General features: G+C 33.6%; 1 protein-coding gene across 13 annotated transcripts in view; it reads right to left on the minus strand.

Annotated features, from left to right (window-relative positions):
* Positions 1–501: 501 nt before the first annotated feature.
* Mctp (multiple C2 domain and transmembrane region protein) overlaps positions 502–18,707 on the minus strand; it is a 41,094-nt gene continuing 22,888 nt past the window's right edge. The window contains exons 1-10 of one of the 13 annotated variants that reach the window (XR_013058417.1): positions 12,598–15,516; positions 11,532–11,680; positions 10,518–10,923; positions 10,070–10,212; positions 9,634–9,993; positions 9,192–9,321; positions 8,279–8,443; positions 7,183–7,508; positions 2,780–7,007; positions 502–962 (exon numbers count right to left, since the gene is read on the minus strand). Coding sequence is in view for 9 of the 13 variants with exons in the window: in XM_076618638.1 (XP_076474753.1) it covers positions 6,896–7,007; positions 7,183–7,508; positions 8,279–8,443; positions 9,192–9,321; positions 9,634–9,993; positions 10,070–10,212; positions 10,518–10,923; positions 11,532–11,680; positions 12,598–14,040 (3,234 nt within the window). In the remaining 4 variants the exon portion in view is untranslated. Of the gene's footprint in view, positions 7,008–7,182; positions 7,509–7,642; positions 7,893–8,278; positions 8,444–9,191; positions 9,322–9,633; positions 9,994–10,069; positions 10,213–10,517; positions 10,924–11,531; positions 11,681–12,597; positions 15,517–18,707 lie in introns of those variants that run through there. The other 12 variants (XR_013058416.1, XR_013058415.1, XR_013058414.1 and 9 more) reach the window with 12 other exon arrangements.

The raw sequence follows: 18,707 nt of genomic DNA on the forward strand, positions 1-18,707 counted from the left end.
TGTACCGAAGGAATTCTCGAAGAGAGGGACGAAAAATGGAAATATGAGTCAGCATCCTATGGGTCTTATACTCACAACTTCAGTTATAGTTTCACTTTCGCCATTCCAGATGCCGTTCTTTACTGACGACTCAACGAACCGGCTTATCGCATATTTGTATATACCAAAAATTGCTCAAATTAGCATAAAAAGAAATGTAGTTCTCTCAATGGCATGTCGGTAGAGAAATGATAGATGTAATTGAAAAATAACTTTCCAAAAAATGTTCTATTGTATTTTTGAAATTTACTTACAAGATCAAAGAAAAGAGATTGTGATTTGTAAAGGAAATATATTGAAAAATCGTTTTATCTGATGTTGTCATGCTTTTTCTCTTTCTTTTTTTGCTCTTATTTTGTAAAGGATACAAATTTCAGTGTTGAATATAAAAATTGTATTCTTGAGAAATTGAAAATTGTATTTTTCAGTAGATATCTTCCTGGAAAATGAACGAAAATGGTATTGGATATTAAAAGCTTTCTTTATTTTTAATTTTATGAATATAATAATGAATCTTATCACCTTTTGTCGTAAGTACATTTTTGTCGGGAACACTGAGAATGCTGACCAAGTTCCAGAATTCGATCTAAATAACAGTCATATATGTATATGCATGTTTGTATATATATAATTTAATACAATAATATATTAATGATTATATCTATACATTTTATCGCTTTGTCTTTATCCTCGTCTCTTCCAGTTTTCACTCTTTTTTGTCTGTTTTTCTAATTTATTTTTGTACGATCGAGATCAACCGATCTGGACTTGGTCCGAACCTTCTTTGCTTCACACGTGACTTCAATTTCGATTAATTATCGACTAATTATCTTAAATTTAATGTTCATTTGTCCTATCGAACAGACAATGCGGAGCATTGTCGATCGATCTGCCATCTGGATCACTATCATTTCATCGTTCAACTACGATAAAAGCAAACAAAATCGAATTGAATTGAAACATCTAGAAACTTGTAATTTATAATTTATATTTACATTTGTATAATTTGTATTTGAAGAATCGGAAAATTTGTAGCGAAAGTTAAGAAAGATTATTTCATTAACGAATTTTCGATATTTCTCTTTAATTCACTTTAGTATCCAACTAAGAATGATATTTATTCGAATAATATTTATTCGTTTTATTATTTGAAAGAAATACATAATCAGACTATGTATATTTATGCAAATTCACATTTTTACGAATATAATTAAGAAACTGCAATTTGAATAAGAAATTGTTTTATCTATTAAATATTGTAGAGGATACTATACTTTGGACATTTTATATATTGCTGTTGCATTTCCAAATTTTCCATAAATGCATAAAAATCTATACTCTATTTATAATAAAAGCACTACGAACTTTTTCAACGACCAATAAAATGCAGTTTTAGGAATAGAAAACACTCATCCAGAGGACAGAATTCGGGAAAAATATACGCGCCCTCCTGTGATTTTATGGAAATCAAATTCGTCCTGGCCTTCCTCTCTTTCTTTCTCTCTCTCTCTCTCTCTCTGTCTCTGTATTTCGGCCTTGCTTTCCTCTTAACGGCTAAGACACTTTAATGAAGATTCATATAACACGAAGAAACTGGAGCATGCAAACTTGAAAGTGCGTGCACGAGATAATAATGAATATACGCGTGAATGTATGACCGCTCGTATCTTTTTACGTTTGCCTGTTTGCGCTTGAACAACTGTGTTCCGAAAGAAATGGCTCAAATTACAAGAGCAGACGTAGAAAACTATTTTCCTTCTCTAACGGTGAGATGCTTATACGGAGGAAAATGTCTCTTTTAAAATTGAGAAAGCAATGTTTTTGAAATATCTCATACACCTTGTTGGAAGTACAAAATTGGAAGAGTAGAAAAACCACGGTGTAGAACGCGAATAGTTTCTCTTGAAGCGTCGATCGACACTCACACTATCTTCAGAAACTGTAATTTAATTATTATTTATTTGTAATTATCTAGCTTTTGGATGATTTAAATCACATGTTATAATTGTAAATTAATTTTAGGTTATGGAACTTAATAATTGAACGAATAAACATGACTATTAAGACAATACAAATATATGTAGTCCAATATTGTAGTCCAACTAATTGTTCCTAACCTTTACTGTTTTGAGTATTTTATTGCTTATGGTCACAACGATTATCGTTGGTAATTATATTTACTATTGTTAAGAGTGCTTTGTATATTCTTTTGATATTTAGCAACCGACGCTTCAATAAGAGTAAACGTTACCAAATACGTGAAAAATGAAATTGCATGAGCACACTACTCATTATAATCTTTTTAAAAAGAATACAATGAATTGTTATCCACATCATTGTTTATCTGTTACTTAAATTTATCTTTTACCTAAATACAAAGCATTTTAACAAAATTTACCAAGAGAATATATTCTCACAATTTCATGGAAAACATAAATGGAAAAGTGAATCCACGTACCCACACAATTTCAATACAAGGAATGTCGTATGGAATGACTATAGAAAACACACCAACTTATCAGCTATGTGATTTAAAATCCCGAAAATCAACACCAATAAATTCAATAATCAACTCATACTTCTGATTATCCGTTTTATAATAAAACGAAGCTAACCTAAGATCTATAAAAAAGAAAAGTTTCTGTTTAGCTATAGTCACGAAATTTTAAATCACACGCTCTACATCTCTCGACCTAAACACAATGAAATTGATTTGCAATATCACAAGTTTTTCACTTACGAAGAAAGTTCGTTGATTAGATTCTAATGATAGAAAGAATCGCCTAATTTTCCCTCGTTTTTCGTATGTATCTCACGTTCACGTGTAAGTGTTCAGTGTGTTCTGTATTATACGTTTTGTTGACTCAGGCCCAAAATCGGCGATAAACGTTACTATGCACTGCTGACCATAGGTATGTACATATTTAAGACACTTAGTTATACTGCTGAATTCAAAGAAAGTCCTGTGGAAGAAATACTAGCCTGATTGGTTGTTAGCAGACCCAACACAATCGTAAAGTTAAGCACGCGTATTGCCCGAAAGTGTCACATACATAAGCAAAAGAATGTAGGAACGCGTGACAGTGAACGATAAATAGTAGTACCTCCTCTGTCGACCCATAAGATTTTATTAAATAATTCAAATAAGTTTTATTTCACTTAGTTTTTTACTTTATAAAACATAGGTAACGCGAGTGAAATAACACATTTGTAACAAAAATAAAAACAGTGAAATGCGTCTAACTAAGTATCAAGAGTTGTCTTAATACTTATGGCCGATATTACTTACATTTGAACCCTTTGAAGCGCGAACTACTTCCGGCTATAGTCTGGTTTCTTTAATTCCCTACCAAGATAAAATACGGAAGATGGGGATAGAATTACGCTAACGGAACTTTCAGTCATGATTTCAATTACGATTCCTTTACGATTCGTCAATTTCACAGTTGACCGATCATGTTATTTAACGACGATTTAGCTAGGATAATTTTAGTATCTTCTATTTAATTTTAATAAGCTAAGAACTAATTCTAGTTCTAGTAATTTTTATAATTTCTTTTAATATTTCGAATATAAATATGTAAATATGCGTATAGGATATTAAAATTATGTAGGTTCATAAATTTAAATGTTAAAAAATATTCTGTGTGTCTACATGAATTAATTGTTTAAAATAATTTCAGTCTGTTAGTAACTTCTTTTTTGATCATCTGAAATTGTCATCTTAACACAAACTGCATTTTAAAAGACTGAACTAGCTACCATAATAAACTTGTTTTATACAGTTAAGTTAGAATTGCAGATTTATAAATTCAACAATATAATTGTATCTCTGTATCCTTATAAATATACAAAAAATAAAATATGTATAATTGAATATATAAAAATATTGTACAAATGTATTAAAAAGGAGATAAAAATTTCGAATGAAATATAAAAAATATTTATAACGCTTCAAAGGGTCAAATATGAGTGAAAATGTACTCGAAGGATACAATTTTCTTTTACAACACTTGTCGTTTTACTGACATCATGAACCTCACGATCATGCGAATACAAGAAACAGCGAGAAAAATGATAACGAAAGACTTGGGAAAAAATGGCGATGCCGCGATGTTCCGAGTTAGAAAAGCGAAAAAATGGATCAGCGATATCTCTTCTTCCCCTTTCAGCTTTCTCATCGGCTGGCACGAACCGTAAAATCGCGGTTAGGAATAATTAATTCAACGCGTTTTGCCTCCCTCCTCAAGCATGTTTGCCATGGCGGATTTACCCACATTCATTTGACAGATCGCTAATTAGCCAAATTTTACTCTATAATAAATTGCTTAAAACGTACTCGAAAATACAAAACTTCGTTTATAATTATTTTATGAATCTTTTACTAGTCGCATGCTAGTCATCGCATAATTTTACCATATTTTTCATATAACACTTGATGTACAACTTTTAAAATTGTAATATTAATATCTTTATTCGGCTATTATTGCTTTTGCGACAACGCGAGCTCGTAACTATCCGGAAATGGAACATAAATAACGGAAGTAACGTGGTTTTTCCTTTTTACAGAGACAATATTATGATGATGATTACACAATGAGAGAAAAACCGGTATAAAAAGAACGCAGCGTAATATTCACAATGAAGAAAGTTACGAGGTCTGGCTGGAACGTTATTTAATCGCAAGAGCTACAAACTATTGTCACGAGGACAGCGATAACTATTATTGTTATAAAAATAGTAATACAACTGGTCGGAGAAACTTTCTGCCCCTTTCTACGCTTTTTTCCGGTTTCTTCCGAACATCTTCACGCACGACTAATATTTTCCACGGTTTCTTCGTTAATTACCATGATTTGTACAAAGAAATCGCATAATGCCATTACCCAGCACGATTCTATTAGAAATTGAATATTTTCCTTTTATTTAAACTGCGATATGTTCCTGGCTATAACGTGAACAGTTGTAATAAAATTCTATCATTCAACCGTAAAGAGAAACTCTGTCACTTTTTACAATTTTCCACACGCAAAGATGCTCGTTATAGCATACGTTAATTTTATTGTATTCATGCTCGAGGAGGCGAATGAACGCGCGACAGTGTGCGTTGGAACGAAGAATTCGATAATATTAAATACTATTTAAAGAAAATAACATTAGGACACTTCGAGAGGTCTCAACGGTAAAAGACTAAATAATAAACTGATTTCACGAACGACGAATAGCTCCTCGGCGATCGTTGAATAGTAAAATTACAATCGTAAGACTATAACGCGATAATTACAGCACGAGGTAGCACGAAGACTCGAATAAGAACAGGCTACATATACCGATCGAACTGTTATTACTTTCTTCTTTTACAATAATATAGTATATAGAATAAAGTTTAGACGTGTGAATGTTGAATAACTGATTCTATTCGTCGTTCTTGAAATGGAAGAAACAACTCGTCGAGCGAATTTTGTCGGCTAAATAAGACCGCCGTAGAACAACTATATTTGTCTTTTTTTGTTCCTTTCTTTTTTTTTATATTTTTTCCTCTTTTTTTCTTTTAAACTTGTTAATATCTCTCTCTCTCTCTCTCTGTCATTGGTAACGATTCTGTAGCAGCTATATCTACGACACCGATGGACGAAACGGATCGACGAGGATAGCCCGTTAGTGGGAATTATTCTCGCGTATTTTTCTCGTTTTTTCTTCTTTAAATGACTATGGTATCTCTTCTCCGTCGATATTGTTAGCTAATATACCGCTATCGAACGCACATTCTTCGTTGAGTTTTGATACATTTGAAACGCGGCTCTTCCGTCCAAACGAGATATATATACTTTCAAAAACGTTTGTCTATCCGTGTTTTCCTTCGTTTTTTCTCACACAGGAAAGTCAAACGATAATTTATCGTAACTTGTTTCCTTTCTTGACGTCATGTTTATTAAACTCGTTTCATTCGAATTTATGGAATTTTTTAATTTTCAAGGAAATAGATATTATATATTCAGAATAAAATTCAATATTTTACTGTCGTTAATTTCATGAGAGCGTTATTGGGAAATTGCATCTTTCATTTTGACTTCCTTGTCGACGATCATTCACACAGACTCACCAACACCATTATAGCCGAGTTGTTCGATACAACTACTAATGTGCCGCAAGTTCACATTCCACAAATACTACATAAATGAAAAGATATCATTTGCTTCTTTTTACGAAATTCTCGATGAATTTCTGCGTCGACTCGTTCCAACTATCGAATCGAAACAGTATCTAATAACAATTTTGCGTGGTATGTCCCGGAGATTTCTTCGTGAGAAATATCGCCTGGTAAACATTGACAAATGTTTCCAGCGTGTTCGTTAAACGTATCTAGCGACTTTATATTACGGATATACGTATTTAATTACCGAATACAGTTGAAACTTTGAATATCTTATGCTATAAAAATGCGGAAATCCTTCTGAATATTGTGATTACAATGTTCTTTTCTCTTTTTTCTTACAGTGAACTCGACCATCTGGTGGTTGATCTCTTTCATCCTCTAACTATATCTTATCTATTTCCTATTTCTCTTCATAATATGATGTAAAACTACCCTCACTGAGAATAAAACAGTTCAGACTTCGAAGATATACCACGCGAGGTGTTCTTAACGTGACCAGATTAGACTGGAAACTAGAATGATGAAAATCCCCCCCTAGCTAGACAACTACGAGTGGAAACAAAACGTTTCTCAGTCTATGTCGATCACATCCGGATTCTCCGCTGATCCCTTTCGCTGGCGCATCTTACGGCGCAGCAGGACAGTCCTCAGGATGCTCGGTGATCGTAGACCCGCGACTTCCGGCCGCGGGGCATGCTGCTACGCGGCCTTATGCCTTTTCCTCTGTTCCCTCCGCGTTAAATTCGATGCACCTGGACTGCCCGATGTACTGCTCTTCTCACAGTCGGCAGTTGGTAACGGTTTCAACTCTCTGAAAAAGATAATTTGATTTAATGTATTGTTAATTAATAGTTATAGCATTATATGTATGATGTAGTACAGTAGCATAGTACAAATATAATAAATGTTTATGTTTAAATTTTATTATTACTTATAAATAATAAAGATAGAAATCTTCGGAGGTTATAGAGTAATTCTAAACGGACCTGTAATTAAGGAGCTCCTCGTCATCGGGCACTCTAGTTATGAGGTCTAGGAGCTCGTTGTTTGGAACCGAGTGAGGCCGGACAATTTTCCTGGAGAATTTATTGACGCCCCATACTAGGATAAGGTATCTCAGAGGGATGAAATACAGGACAGCAACACCGAGGATCGCCAAAATCATGGCTAAATAACTCAAATAAGGAACAGTGAAATTGAAGAGATTCTTCACTCTTTCACAGAGGCTAGCTATGTAACCGATCGAGTTCTGAACAGTCTGAGTCACCTCCTGAATCGCTTGCAAGCGTTCCTTTAGACTTTTTTTCTCTTCCTGAAAGGAAGAACCAGAATAATCCATTTTAGAGAAAATCTGATAAAAGAAGATTTACTAAAAATAAGAAAATATGCTGAAGAAATAAATTAATTTTGGTCATAATTTTTTATTAAAAATTTTATTTAACATAATAGTAATACCAATAGTAATTAGTAATAATAATAAAATGTTTTCTGTATGTTAGGACGTATAATCAAGGTCAATCTTTAACTCGATGAAGTCGATTTGACCAATATTGGCACACATCAATTCGTCGTTTGAATAGGTCGAAGGTTGGATCGAGGAAAGCGCCAGACCAAAATACTTGCCTATCGCGTTCGTGATATACGTCCAAATGTAATATTCATTGAAAGGAGCCTTTAGCTACTGGCAACTAAGAACCTATTATAAACTTTTATTATTCCAGAAGAATACCATCAATCATTAAACAAATGACAGTTGTTTAACTGGTGTATTACGAAACAGGAAATGTAATTTCAATTGATAATGAGTTGTGACATTATAAGAGCAATAATTTGTTATTATGCAGCAGTGTTAAAAACAAACGGTTATCCAGCTTCTCAATTTTGTACAGAAACATATGACTCAAATTTATATAAAATTATACAAATTTCTTTTTCTAATATCTTTTGGCTGTAGAATAAATAGAAGAATCATATGAAATTCTATTAAAAATGTAATTATTTTCTAATTTTCAATGAATATATAAAGTTTTGCAAAATTAAATATCGGGAACAACTTAAATAACAATTGCTGAAAATACTTACTTTGTCCTTATCGTCATCGTCGTCGTCGTCGTCCCCAGGAGTGGCAGGACCTTCGTCACCCTCGTCGTGGAAGTGGGAACTCGATTGATGCGATAAGGGTGTACCGGTTATTACTGCAACCTGTCCGGAAATCCATTGATTGAATCCGCTTCCATCTCCATAAAGCTGGCAGGTAGCAAAGGACGTGGACATGCAGCAATGCAGGTAAAGGTCGTCAAGCAGATGATTTACATACGTGTTATCTTACATGTGTTTAAGGTTGATTGGTTATTGGCGTCTATTATTTATAAGCAAGCTCCAGCATTGAGAAGATATAACAATAGTGATCAATATATTAGATAGTAAATGGAAGAAATATGGTAAAAATTGCTCTAAACTATGTAAGCCATTTCTATGGAAAATTTTGAAAATTTACAGGCATAAATCTTGAAATATTATTGTTGAACAATTTTGTACTAAATACTAGAATACTACTATATCTAATTTTCTAAAGGTATTTAAAAATGTAAAGATTTAAAACATAGGACAACCAAACTGTATATCCATGCTAGTCACATAGCTTTTTAACTTTAATTTCATTTAGCTCAAGAAGGAAGATAGTAATTTCTACTAAGTAGCAGTAACAAGAATAGGAAATTTAGTCAATGTATAAGATTACCTTGGTCAGGGGGACATTTTCTAATCTACAGCATTAAATATTGCAGATAATATTACTAAATAAAAGTTTTAATAGTATTCGGTAGAATGTTAGATTTTTGCAGGTACTTAAGGCTAGCAATCCAGTTTAACGAATTAGCAAATACATAAGGTAAGTGTACGAGTGTCAATAATTTATAGAGATGGTGATAAGTGACTTAGAAAAATGCTTTGACAAGATAAAATGTAAAAGGATCTGATTAGTTTGTTTACATACCAGATAATACTTTAACAGAATAAGGAGTGCTACTCCAGGAAACATGTAAGGTTCAAAGTAGTAACAGCCCAAAATAAAGATGACCAGTGCGATGATGCTTCTCATTTTATTTTCCCATTCCCAACAGCTCCTAAGGATACAATAAAACACAGAAAAAGATTTCACCATTATTCATTGAATAATTTCATAATATCTTCGAATAGGATTAAAACATAACATATACGTAGATTAATATATAAAATATCTCTCTACGTTAATGTAAAAAGTTAATGAATAAATGAATAATATAGCATTCTAGGAAACGTAGTAATTATTAATCATCGTTTTGACGAATGACAAACAGTATTTAATTTATAAACGAAACATACGATGTGATTTACGTAACAAATGTCATGACTATTTCTAAAATAGATTGAAAATAGAATCAAAGTAGTACACGTACTGCACGTATTTTCCAATATCAATCACGATAACGATGATTGCCTTCAGCCTGAGAACGTTACGTAAAAACACTTGTCTTTTGAACTTTATCTCCGGTTCCATGTACTTCTTCTCCTTGGGATTTAACGTTCGAACACATGCCCTGACAACGTTCCACACCACGTTCAGCTCCAAAAGAATTTGCGGAGAATTTCCTTTGGCACGACCCCTCAGTTTTTTGTCCTTTAACGCGTACCATCGTTTCTCACCGTTCCTTATCCTTAGAAGAGGTATGGCGACTTTGCCGAGAAACTCTACTTTATGGTCCCTGTCCTCGTCGTACACTGTCACCTCTAACACCGAATTGATATCTTTCACGTTACTATGAGAAACAAATAAAAAAGATTATATTTTTTATATTCTCTTCTGAAATCCGTTATATAGTCACGATGGCTTACAAAGTGAATATTTTCTGCCAACTTGGAGCCAGCGTTTTATATTCCGTCTGGGTTTGCAATCTTGCGTTTACCAATTCCAAGACGCAAAAAGGATCGCTCTTGCCACCCAAGTCAGCTGCCGCGAGACCTTGTGCTCTGAATACCTATATAACGAACGAATCATAAATATACGTTTTATGAATTCTACAAATCGAAAGTAATAAACAAGAGATACGAATCCTAAATTTATACTTTCAAAAATTTTAAATACATATTGTACATTTCTGTGCAGTTGATAATTATATTTAATAAGATTATAAAGATGAGCTTGGAAAAAAAGTTAAACCTTTTTTAACTAGTCCTAAAAAGCTATATTCTTCTGCTATGTTTTAATTTTCTAATTAAACATTTTCCTATTATTTTTAAACTTAAGTTTTCTCCTTCTCCTCCATTTTTTAAAGATAGGTACCTTCACTGTTAAATGACCAACGTCTCGTACCCTCTGCAACGAGTTCACCAAAGCATATCTTTGGTATAATTGCTCACGTTCACGAGGTGTGTCTTCGTGTGCGGCTAAATCGCTGATCGTTTCGCTAGCGGTGGTACCACTAATAGTTAACAGTAAAAATATGCTGCCAGAGCCGTCCTCGAGATCCCGCCAGAGTCGATGGGTCGTCTCACGTTCAAGCGTCGTCAGATCGATTACCGTTTTTCCCATTAGGTCATCCTGATGGCTTTTATCCCGATCCCACACCGTGACCTCCAATTCTTGACCTAAATAAGGATCTTCGTAAAGGTGGAGATCGAACTGCTCCAACCAAACGGGATTCAGGGTCTTGTGCACTACTTTTGACTTGTACTTTTCTGTTCCGAGACTGAAATATGCAGAAGAAAATGATTATAATTGCCATTGAATATTAATTTCACCAATAAGTAAGGATAATACTTGATGGGTGATCAAATTAATGTATTTAGTAATTATTTGGTTTCTAAATTCTAATTCTAAATTTTCCAGTTTGTTATGATTAGTATCCAAATTCTGAACTCTCAAAAAATAAATGATTTGTTCCTACAGGATTGTTTATCACAGGATCGTGTGAACAATTTAACACTTAAAAGAGTAATATTTCTAATTCTACTATATTATCAAATCCTTCCATTTTTCAATTGATAGAGTTGATCGGTGTGGTTTTTCTAAGCGACATAATTATCTTCCTTTTAAGATAGCAAGACTTTTACAATGATTACAATTTATATCGCATCATACCGCATAATTTAAACAACGAGTGACAAGAAGCACAACTGAAATATAAATTAGATACTTTATATAACTTATTTCGTTGACATCGATACTTCTTAATCTTACAAGTATTTCACAGTGAAGGAAGCGAAGTACAAGGATAGTATCAACAATAAAAATAAATTAATTTCGATACAATGACAGTATTGGGGACAAAGGTGAAAAGAATAAGGGTATTCATACCGAAATTTGACATAGGGATCCGAAAGACCGTCTATATCCATCGGTAATAAATTCTTCGCCTCCACAAGAACAATCGTTACCACGGAGCTCCATATCTGTGACTTTAACCGTCTATTTACGTCCGCCAATCGATTGGTCCTTTGGAAATACTGCAGACATAAAAATACGCCATGCGAAATTGAATTTTCTATCTGATGGAGGAAAATATAGCAAGAATAAAGTAAAATAAAAGGAAACAAAATAGGGAAAAGAAAAATATCGTTTCACTGTGGACAATAATAATTTTAGAAGATTCTGGCTAGAACATGTGTATCGGAAAAAATGTTGAACAAAATATCAGCCGCGATATTAGTTTTTCAACTGCTTGTTCGATGGGCACGATTCTATGTATATATGTATATTATATACAGGGAACCAGTCAATGTTTATCTACGATTCTGTATGTTCAACTTTAATATTTGTTTCTCAAAAATAGTGAACAAATTGTTTTGAGAAGTCTATACAGAGCTTACCACGGTAATTGAAACATAAGATATGAAAAAGAGATAGGGGCTCAGATTAAGTGATTTTAAATGTAACTGCAGCATTAGCTTTACCTCTGTCATCAAGTCGACAAATGTGAATCATTCACTAGCATCGATAAATGCTATCTCTCGACATGAATTCAGTTTTGACTTCATCTTATGTACATTTAGTGTATTGCGGGATGTTAGATAACATAAGTAAAAATAGAACTTGAACTTGTTACCGCAATTAAGTTTTTTTTCAAAGACAAATCATGTATGTTCTGATTGTGAACTGCATGAGGAATCTACAAAACAACAGATTCTCTGAATATCCTCTATCATCTGATTTCAATTCTTAACAACTTCTATAAAAAGAAAACTAATCTTTCATAGTGTTCTACAAATTAAATTATAATCATAACTACTGGTTCCCTAGAAAAATAAAATGTTCATCAATATATCCTGTATCATCTTTTCCCAACTGTTAATAGTCAACTATATATATATATAAACAAATTTCTCCAGTAAAATTAATTAAAAAAAAAAATACTCCAGTCTACCCTATGAATATCTTCCATTTTCTCTCTAACATTGCCCTTGAGTTTATCGAACAGATCATGATGCTTCACGTCCTTCGCGTCCAAAACCTCTTGCTCCTCTACCTTCGACTGTTCAGAAGAAGACTTCCTCAACCTTGAAATCAAATTTGCAGTCTCGAATGCCGATCTCTCCGGTCTCTTTAAATGTTCCAATTTTATTTCTATTCTTCCCTCCTCGTCCTTCTTTTCAGGCGCAGTAAATTTGAAGTCAAAACTCTGCTCTTTCTCGCTCAACCTCCCCTCCTCCATCTTCAAACCGCTATTTTTCCTGTCGTGAAGGATAGAATACGTTCCAGAGGGCCTGCAACGTTCAACAATCCAACTTTCTATAGGCAGCAGCCACGGATGCTTCTCCACCTTCTCTTCCCATATTTTCTCTATCTGATCCTCCAAGATCCTCTCCACAGAGCCCATCTTCCTCCCCAACGAAGATCTCAAAGATCCGATCGTTCTCTTCTCTTTGCCTCGAACTGGTCTTTCGATCGACAAACCCTCTATCCTATTTGTAGAAGAATCTTCTCCAACATTTTCCGCCTTTCTCGCTAAATTTTCCAACGAACTCCACCTTCTAGTCGAACGATCCGATCTAATCTTATTCTCCAATCGAACATATTTCTCCTCGTCACTGATTCCTACGAGGAAATTAATATCAGATATTTCACCATTAGCTTTAAATGTATTTTCTTTCTGTTTTTCTTCGTTCACGCCAAAAATTATGACAGTGGGATCATTTTTCTCGGATTTTTTCTTAAAGGTACCTTGCTCACCTGCCAAAACGTCCATGAACTTGCGGTCTTTTATACGGCCGGTACTCAATCTTAACCTTCGAGGTGGCGCTTCGACGGCTTGCGGTAACTCTGAAATGCTTTCAGTGTTTTTGTGATCGTCTTGGCCAGCATTTTTCTCCGGAGAACTCTCGTCAATGTTAACATATCGACGATCGGTATCGGATCTATCGAATCGCATGCTTCGAATCGCCTTTCGGAATACCGCGTCCACTTCCGCCGTCATCTCTTCAAAAGTTCGATTCCTCGTTGTGAAATCTTCCTCGGACTTGTGTCGAAACTTGTCTCGATGATGAACCCAAAATTTTTTCCATTTATTTTCATGAGTTTCTTCGTTCGAGATTATTTTCAGGAACTTTAAGGGAGTTTTCGTAGAAGAATTTTTTGAATCGATCGATAATTGTTTTAGAGGGATGTCACTCACCTTATCGCGCTTTAAAAAACTACTTCCGCTCCGTGGTGCCACCACTGTTGGTTCTTGGTCAGACATTTCCGGTTTGGACTCGGCGTCTGATATTTGACTCTCCGCCGAGTCTCTCGGACGCGTATCTTGATTATTTTCGTTGGTTGTTTCTTTCGAATCTGTTTTAGATTTCATGGGTTCTACGTTCTTCTTCATTTTGTAAAGCTGTCACGTAGGATGATGATTCGTTATGAACTGAAAATACTAGGCAATGGTATTTTTTAGGTGCTTCGAGTGGGAACGCTTGCCTTGCAATATTTTGAATATACACATTATGTGACCAATAAACGCTTTTTTCCGGTCTTCGCGTGCGAATACGCGCCTAATTGACACCACCTGACGTGACGCCGACAATTTCTTTCCTTCTCCACGGTCGATAGGATAGTTACGTCGATCATCGTTGGTTACAGTTGACAGAATTGTAAAATTTATTTTTTATCCTGTTAATCTCTTCTTATAAACTTGTACCTTTTCTATATATAAATATGTTTTCGTATTTTTAATTTTTATCTTGAACTATGAATATAAAAAATATAATATAAAAAGATTTCTTTAATAATTAAATATTTTTCTTAAATATTTTAATTAAATATTATTCTTTTGTAAATTTAGAAAAGTTGACGAAGATTCTGTACGTGTAATTTTAAAAATTACAATTGGAATAAAAAGAATTTTTAAAATAAAAATTAAAATAAAATAAAATGTAAAGTAGCAATAACGAATAATAATGCAAGGTAAATCGGAATTTGAATTTTCAAAATCTTATCCGACGATGTCCATGAACATTTCGTTGACTATTTTAGTTCCGCTCCTATGGCATTGTTATCCTCCTATTGTTAAAATTAACTGCAGTAATGTATCTTCGACTTTGTTACGCCACACGTTTGTACATCGACGAATCTTCGTGCGATAACAATGGTAACGATGCTAACAAGTCTTCCTTGTAAATCTCGAAGCAGAACTGCCCGCATCTGTCATTTTTTAACGACATTGAAAGATCGCATTTGAATCAGAATATAAACTTCTTCTTTCGTTTCCTTTTACATAATATAAATATTGCGATACGTCACAATAATTTTTCACTATATATATATTTCTAACACTAACACTTTTTATACAAAAAAAAAGATTATCTTCACACCTCACAATCAAAACCACTTTTGATAAAACCTTTCAAGTATAAAATAATTAGTTTCGGAACCAACTAAAATATAAGAAGGCCAATCACAAAAGCAATCGTAGAAAATCCATTAAATTGTCTCGCACAGTTTCATTAAATCTCCACAAACGTATTAATACCAAGACTTTAAGAACACAGACAAAATCACAGTAGCGTTTCGAAATAATACTTCATTTCACTGAAATCGATCCAGCCAATACAGGTTAACTGATTCCGTACAGATCGCGTGACCAATCTAACGATCTGAAGCGTGGAATTAGTGTTCAGATTGAACTAACCAAAGTTAAAGATTTTCTCTCGTAACCTTAATTGCCATAGAGAATAGAACCGAAAAATCTTCCTCGGACAATACTACGGCAAACGAACTGCTCGAATGCAAATTATTAGTATTCTTACAGGCTCACTGAGTCATCGGAAATGTTTGCAGTCACGTGTGCACGTGGCTCGAAGTCGTGATTCCACTTGCTAGTTATATTATATTGTCTTGTTTAACTAACCATTGTTATCCGCACTGTTTCTTAGAAGTACCTTTGTCGAAGAGAATTCTGGTTGTACAAGATGTTTTTTTTTTATTATTATGTAAGACAGACTTTTTTCATGAAAAATAGACGAAGATTTCGTCACTTTTTTACATATTTTTACATATAAAGTATTGACAAGCCAAAGTTACTGAATCCATTTATCGACATTTTTCGAATAATTTACTCTACTTTTTGTTTTGTAGAGTGAACCGATTTGGCAAATATGTTCGTGTTACTGGTTCACACGTATATCGCTCATTTTACGCTGTTTCAATAACTGACACCACTCAGCGGTCAGTCAACAAAGTAGTGTCGTACACCGTATTTCATACCATTTCAAGATTTAACCGCCTCCTGGATGATTCCCATTCTGCGTTTTCATTCACTTTGTGCACACGCTCGTTAGTTACGATCGTGCAGTGTGTCTCGCAATGCTTGAAAAATTGTGCAAGTAAATATGTACTTATGTATGCATACGTTAACAATGTGCGGCGAAGACAAAAGAGTTACGCGAACGAAAGGGACGTTATTTTTAGCAGGAGGATCGTTCTGGTTTCCCGCGGAATGGCTCTCTTGAAATAATCGACAATTTTTTATCTGTACGTATTTTTAATAGATCTTTTTATTATTTTGCTTTGTTCACTTTGTTAAAGATCGAACTTTTTTAGATACAACGGGTTGGTTTAGAAACAAAACTTTAAAACAGAATTTACGACGGCAGCAAAACCACGAGAACCTGACATGCTCGAATGACGATGGTGACTGCTTCGCGATACAGCTTAACTCGACAACCGAACCTCTCTTTCCCTCTCCATTCCCGACACGGGAGGTAAACATTGCGATATCACGTATACATAACTTTAATATAGTATAGGTCGACTCGCATCACATTGGCGTAGACAAATAAATAAAACATTTCTACTCTCTTTTGACCTTTAACGAAGATGTGAATTTCGCCTCTAAGAACTCAATTTTCTAGTCGAAACCTATGTACTTATCTGATAAGAACTTTGTTGATACTACGAGCGGAACTAGATATTGGACAGTATTTATTCGTGGAGACTGAAAAGTATTTACGAGTAGTACTGTTTAGAGTACATAATTTTCAAGCTGCCTAAGACCACTTATGGAAAAGTGTATTTGACAAAACGATTCATACATTCATAATAAAGCGATATTCCGTTACTTTGAGCACGGTATACGTTCAAGTAAATGATAAAATTTGACGTTTAAATGGTTATCAGATTAAAGTAAGCCATACAATACGCCAAAGATATCAAACTTTAAAAAGGTATAACCTTTAAACCAATGAGATCCTTAAACTCAAAACCGTGAAAGTGAAAGTGCATAAAGTGTTGAAAATAGAGAGGTACCCAGAGGAAAAGCTTATTCTGACAAAGATTTCTTAATTTCTTCATTTTTCTCTGTATACTTTTTCTGTATACTTTTTTTATATTTTTAGGATTTACAGAGTATAGCATCACATTGTTATAGGCAAGTGGTCAAGATACGCTGCTACTTTCTTTTAGTTTCTGATTAACATCCTATATCTTTTGATACAGAATTTCATACATTCTGCGTAGACTGCGTAATTTTGCATGCAAGGTACGTCAGGATTAGAGATTAATCTATATAGATGATAAATGACGACTGGTGTCAGAAGGTTGAATACGTGTGTACTTTATAACCTACCGATAATGGACTCTTTTGAGACCACATGAAACCTGTTAACTACTGAAACAGTTCGTGAATGGTTATTGTAATATTGTGAGCGCTTTATACTCGAACTTCGTCGTAGCATTTATGTACTCACGTCTAGCAAAGTATTAAAATAAAAACGTATATTGTCGCCTTCCTAGTTTGTATTTTTAATATAATTACCATTTTAGAAAACCTTTTGTATGCATGTAAATATAACAATTATATTTATAATTATATTTATAATAAAGATGTGCATGTAATTAAAATAGAAATGTTCTGATTCTTAAAATTGTAGAAATTTATACCAGTCAGCGTTACTTAACCACATTCATGTAATTGCTTTTTAAATGCATGCGTCATGTTCCATTGATACCTATAACACATTACATAAGATAACTCCATTAATTCACACCCGACGACAATAAACGTTAGCAAACGTTTGTATGAATATTTTGTCGACTATCTTACCGATAAGTCAATGTTATACAGGAAGACCAATTGTATTTGCAAATCATACTCCAAATTATATTCCCGAATTTTAATTCCAATTTTCATCGATATTGATCATCTTTTCTATCGATTCCATTTACAATTATACAAAAAGTAATAACTCAAATGTAAATCAAATGAATTTATCATAAATAATTCATACATTCTTTTTACCGAATCGATTTCAGCGACGAAATTACCTTTTCCTAACGTTTCATGATTTTCTAATCCTTTAGACAGATTTCCATTAATTCAGAACTTACGAAATCTACTTCTTTCTTCTACTTAATGATATTGCAGATCGATTTCGATCAATTTCGACACTCGAAATAATTTAGTGTGAGACTATAACCATCGGTTACAATGGTTAGATCAGGCTCATTTTCTTGCGCATATGGAGAAATTGTTGTATTGCTGAAGCAGAAACATATCAAGAAATACATGTCTTTTACAGTATCGCTGAAGATTGCAATGCCTAATCATATAAAATATGATATATATTTATGATTTATGTCTTATAATCTCACAAGTACATAATGTATACTAATATATTCTAAGATAAAGGATATCAAATACCAGAGTCAGAATCTGAAAATAGTAATTAAACGACAGACCTATTTTGCAATAGAAGAAATTCTGAAAGCATCAATATCTTCCATATCTTTGAAAACCTAATGAGTGTTCTGGGAACTAACTGTGTAATACTGATGAATCTTATCACCTGCTTATCACATAATGTATTAAATGTATTTTTATTCAAGAAAGAAGATTAAAGAGACAATTTACTAATACAATCTTTTTATGCCTAATAACCGTGATATTAATAAAATTTAAATTTAGATTTATTTATTATTATAGCAGTTTTATTAATAGTAGTTACTAAGTATATACTTACTATAGTACTATTTAAGATAGTACAGTTATAAAGACTT

Source organism: Bombus vancouverensis, chromosome 1 (genome assembly GCF_051014615.1).
Source record: "Bombus vancouverensis nearcticus chromosome 1, iyBomVanc1_principal, whole genome shotgun sequence".
NCBI classification, from domain to species: Eukaryota; Metazoa; Arthropoda; class Insecta; order Hymenoptera; family Apidae; genus Bombus; species Bombus vancouverensis.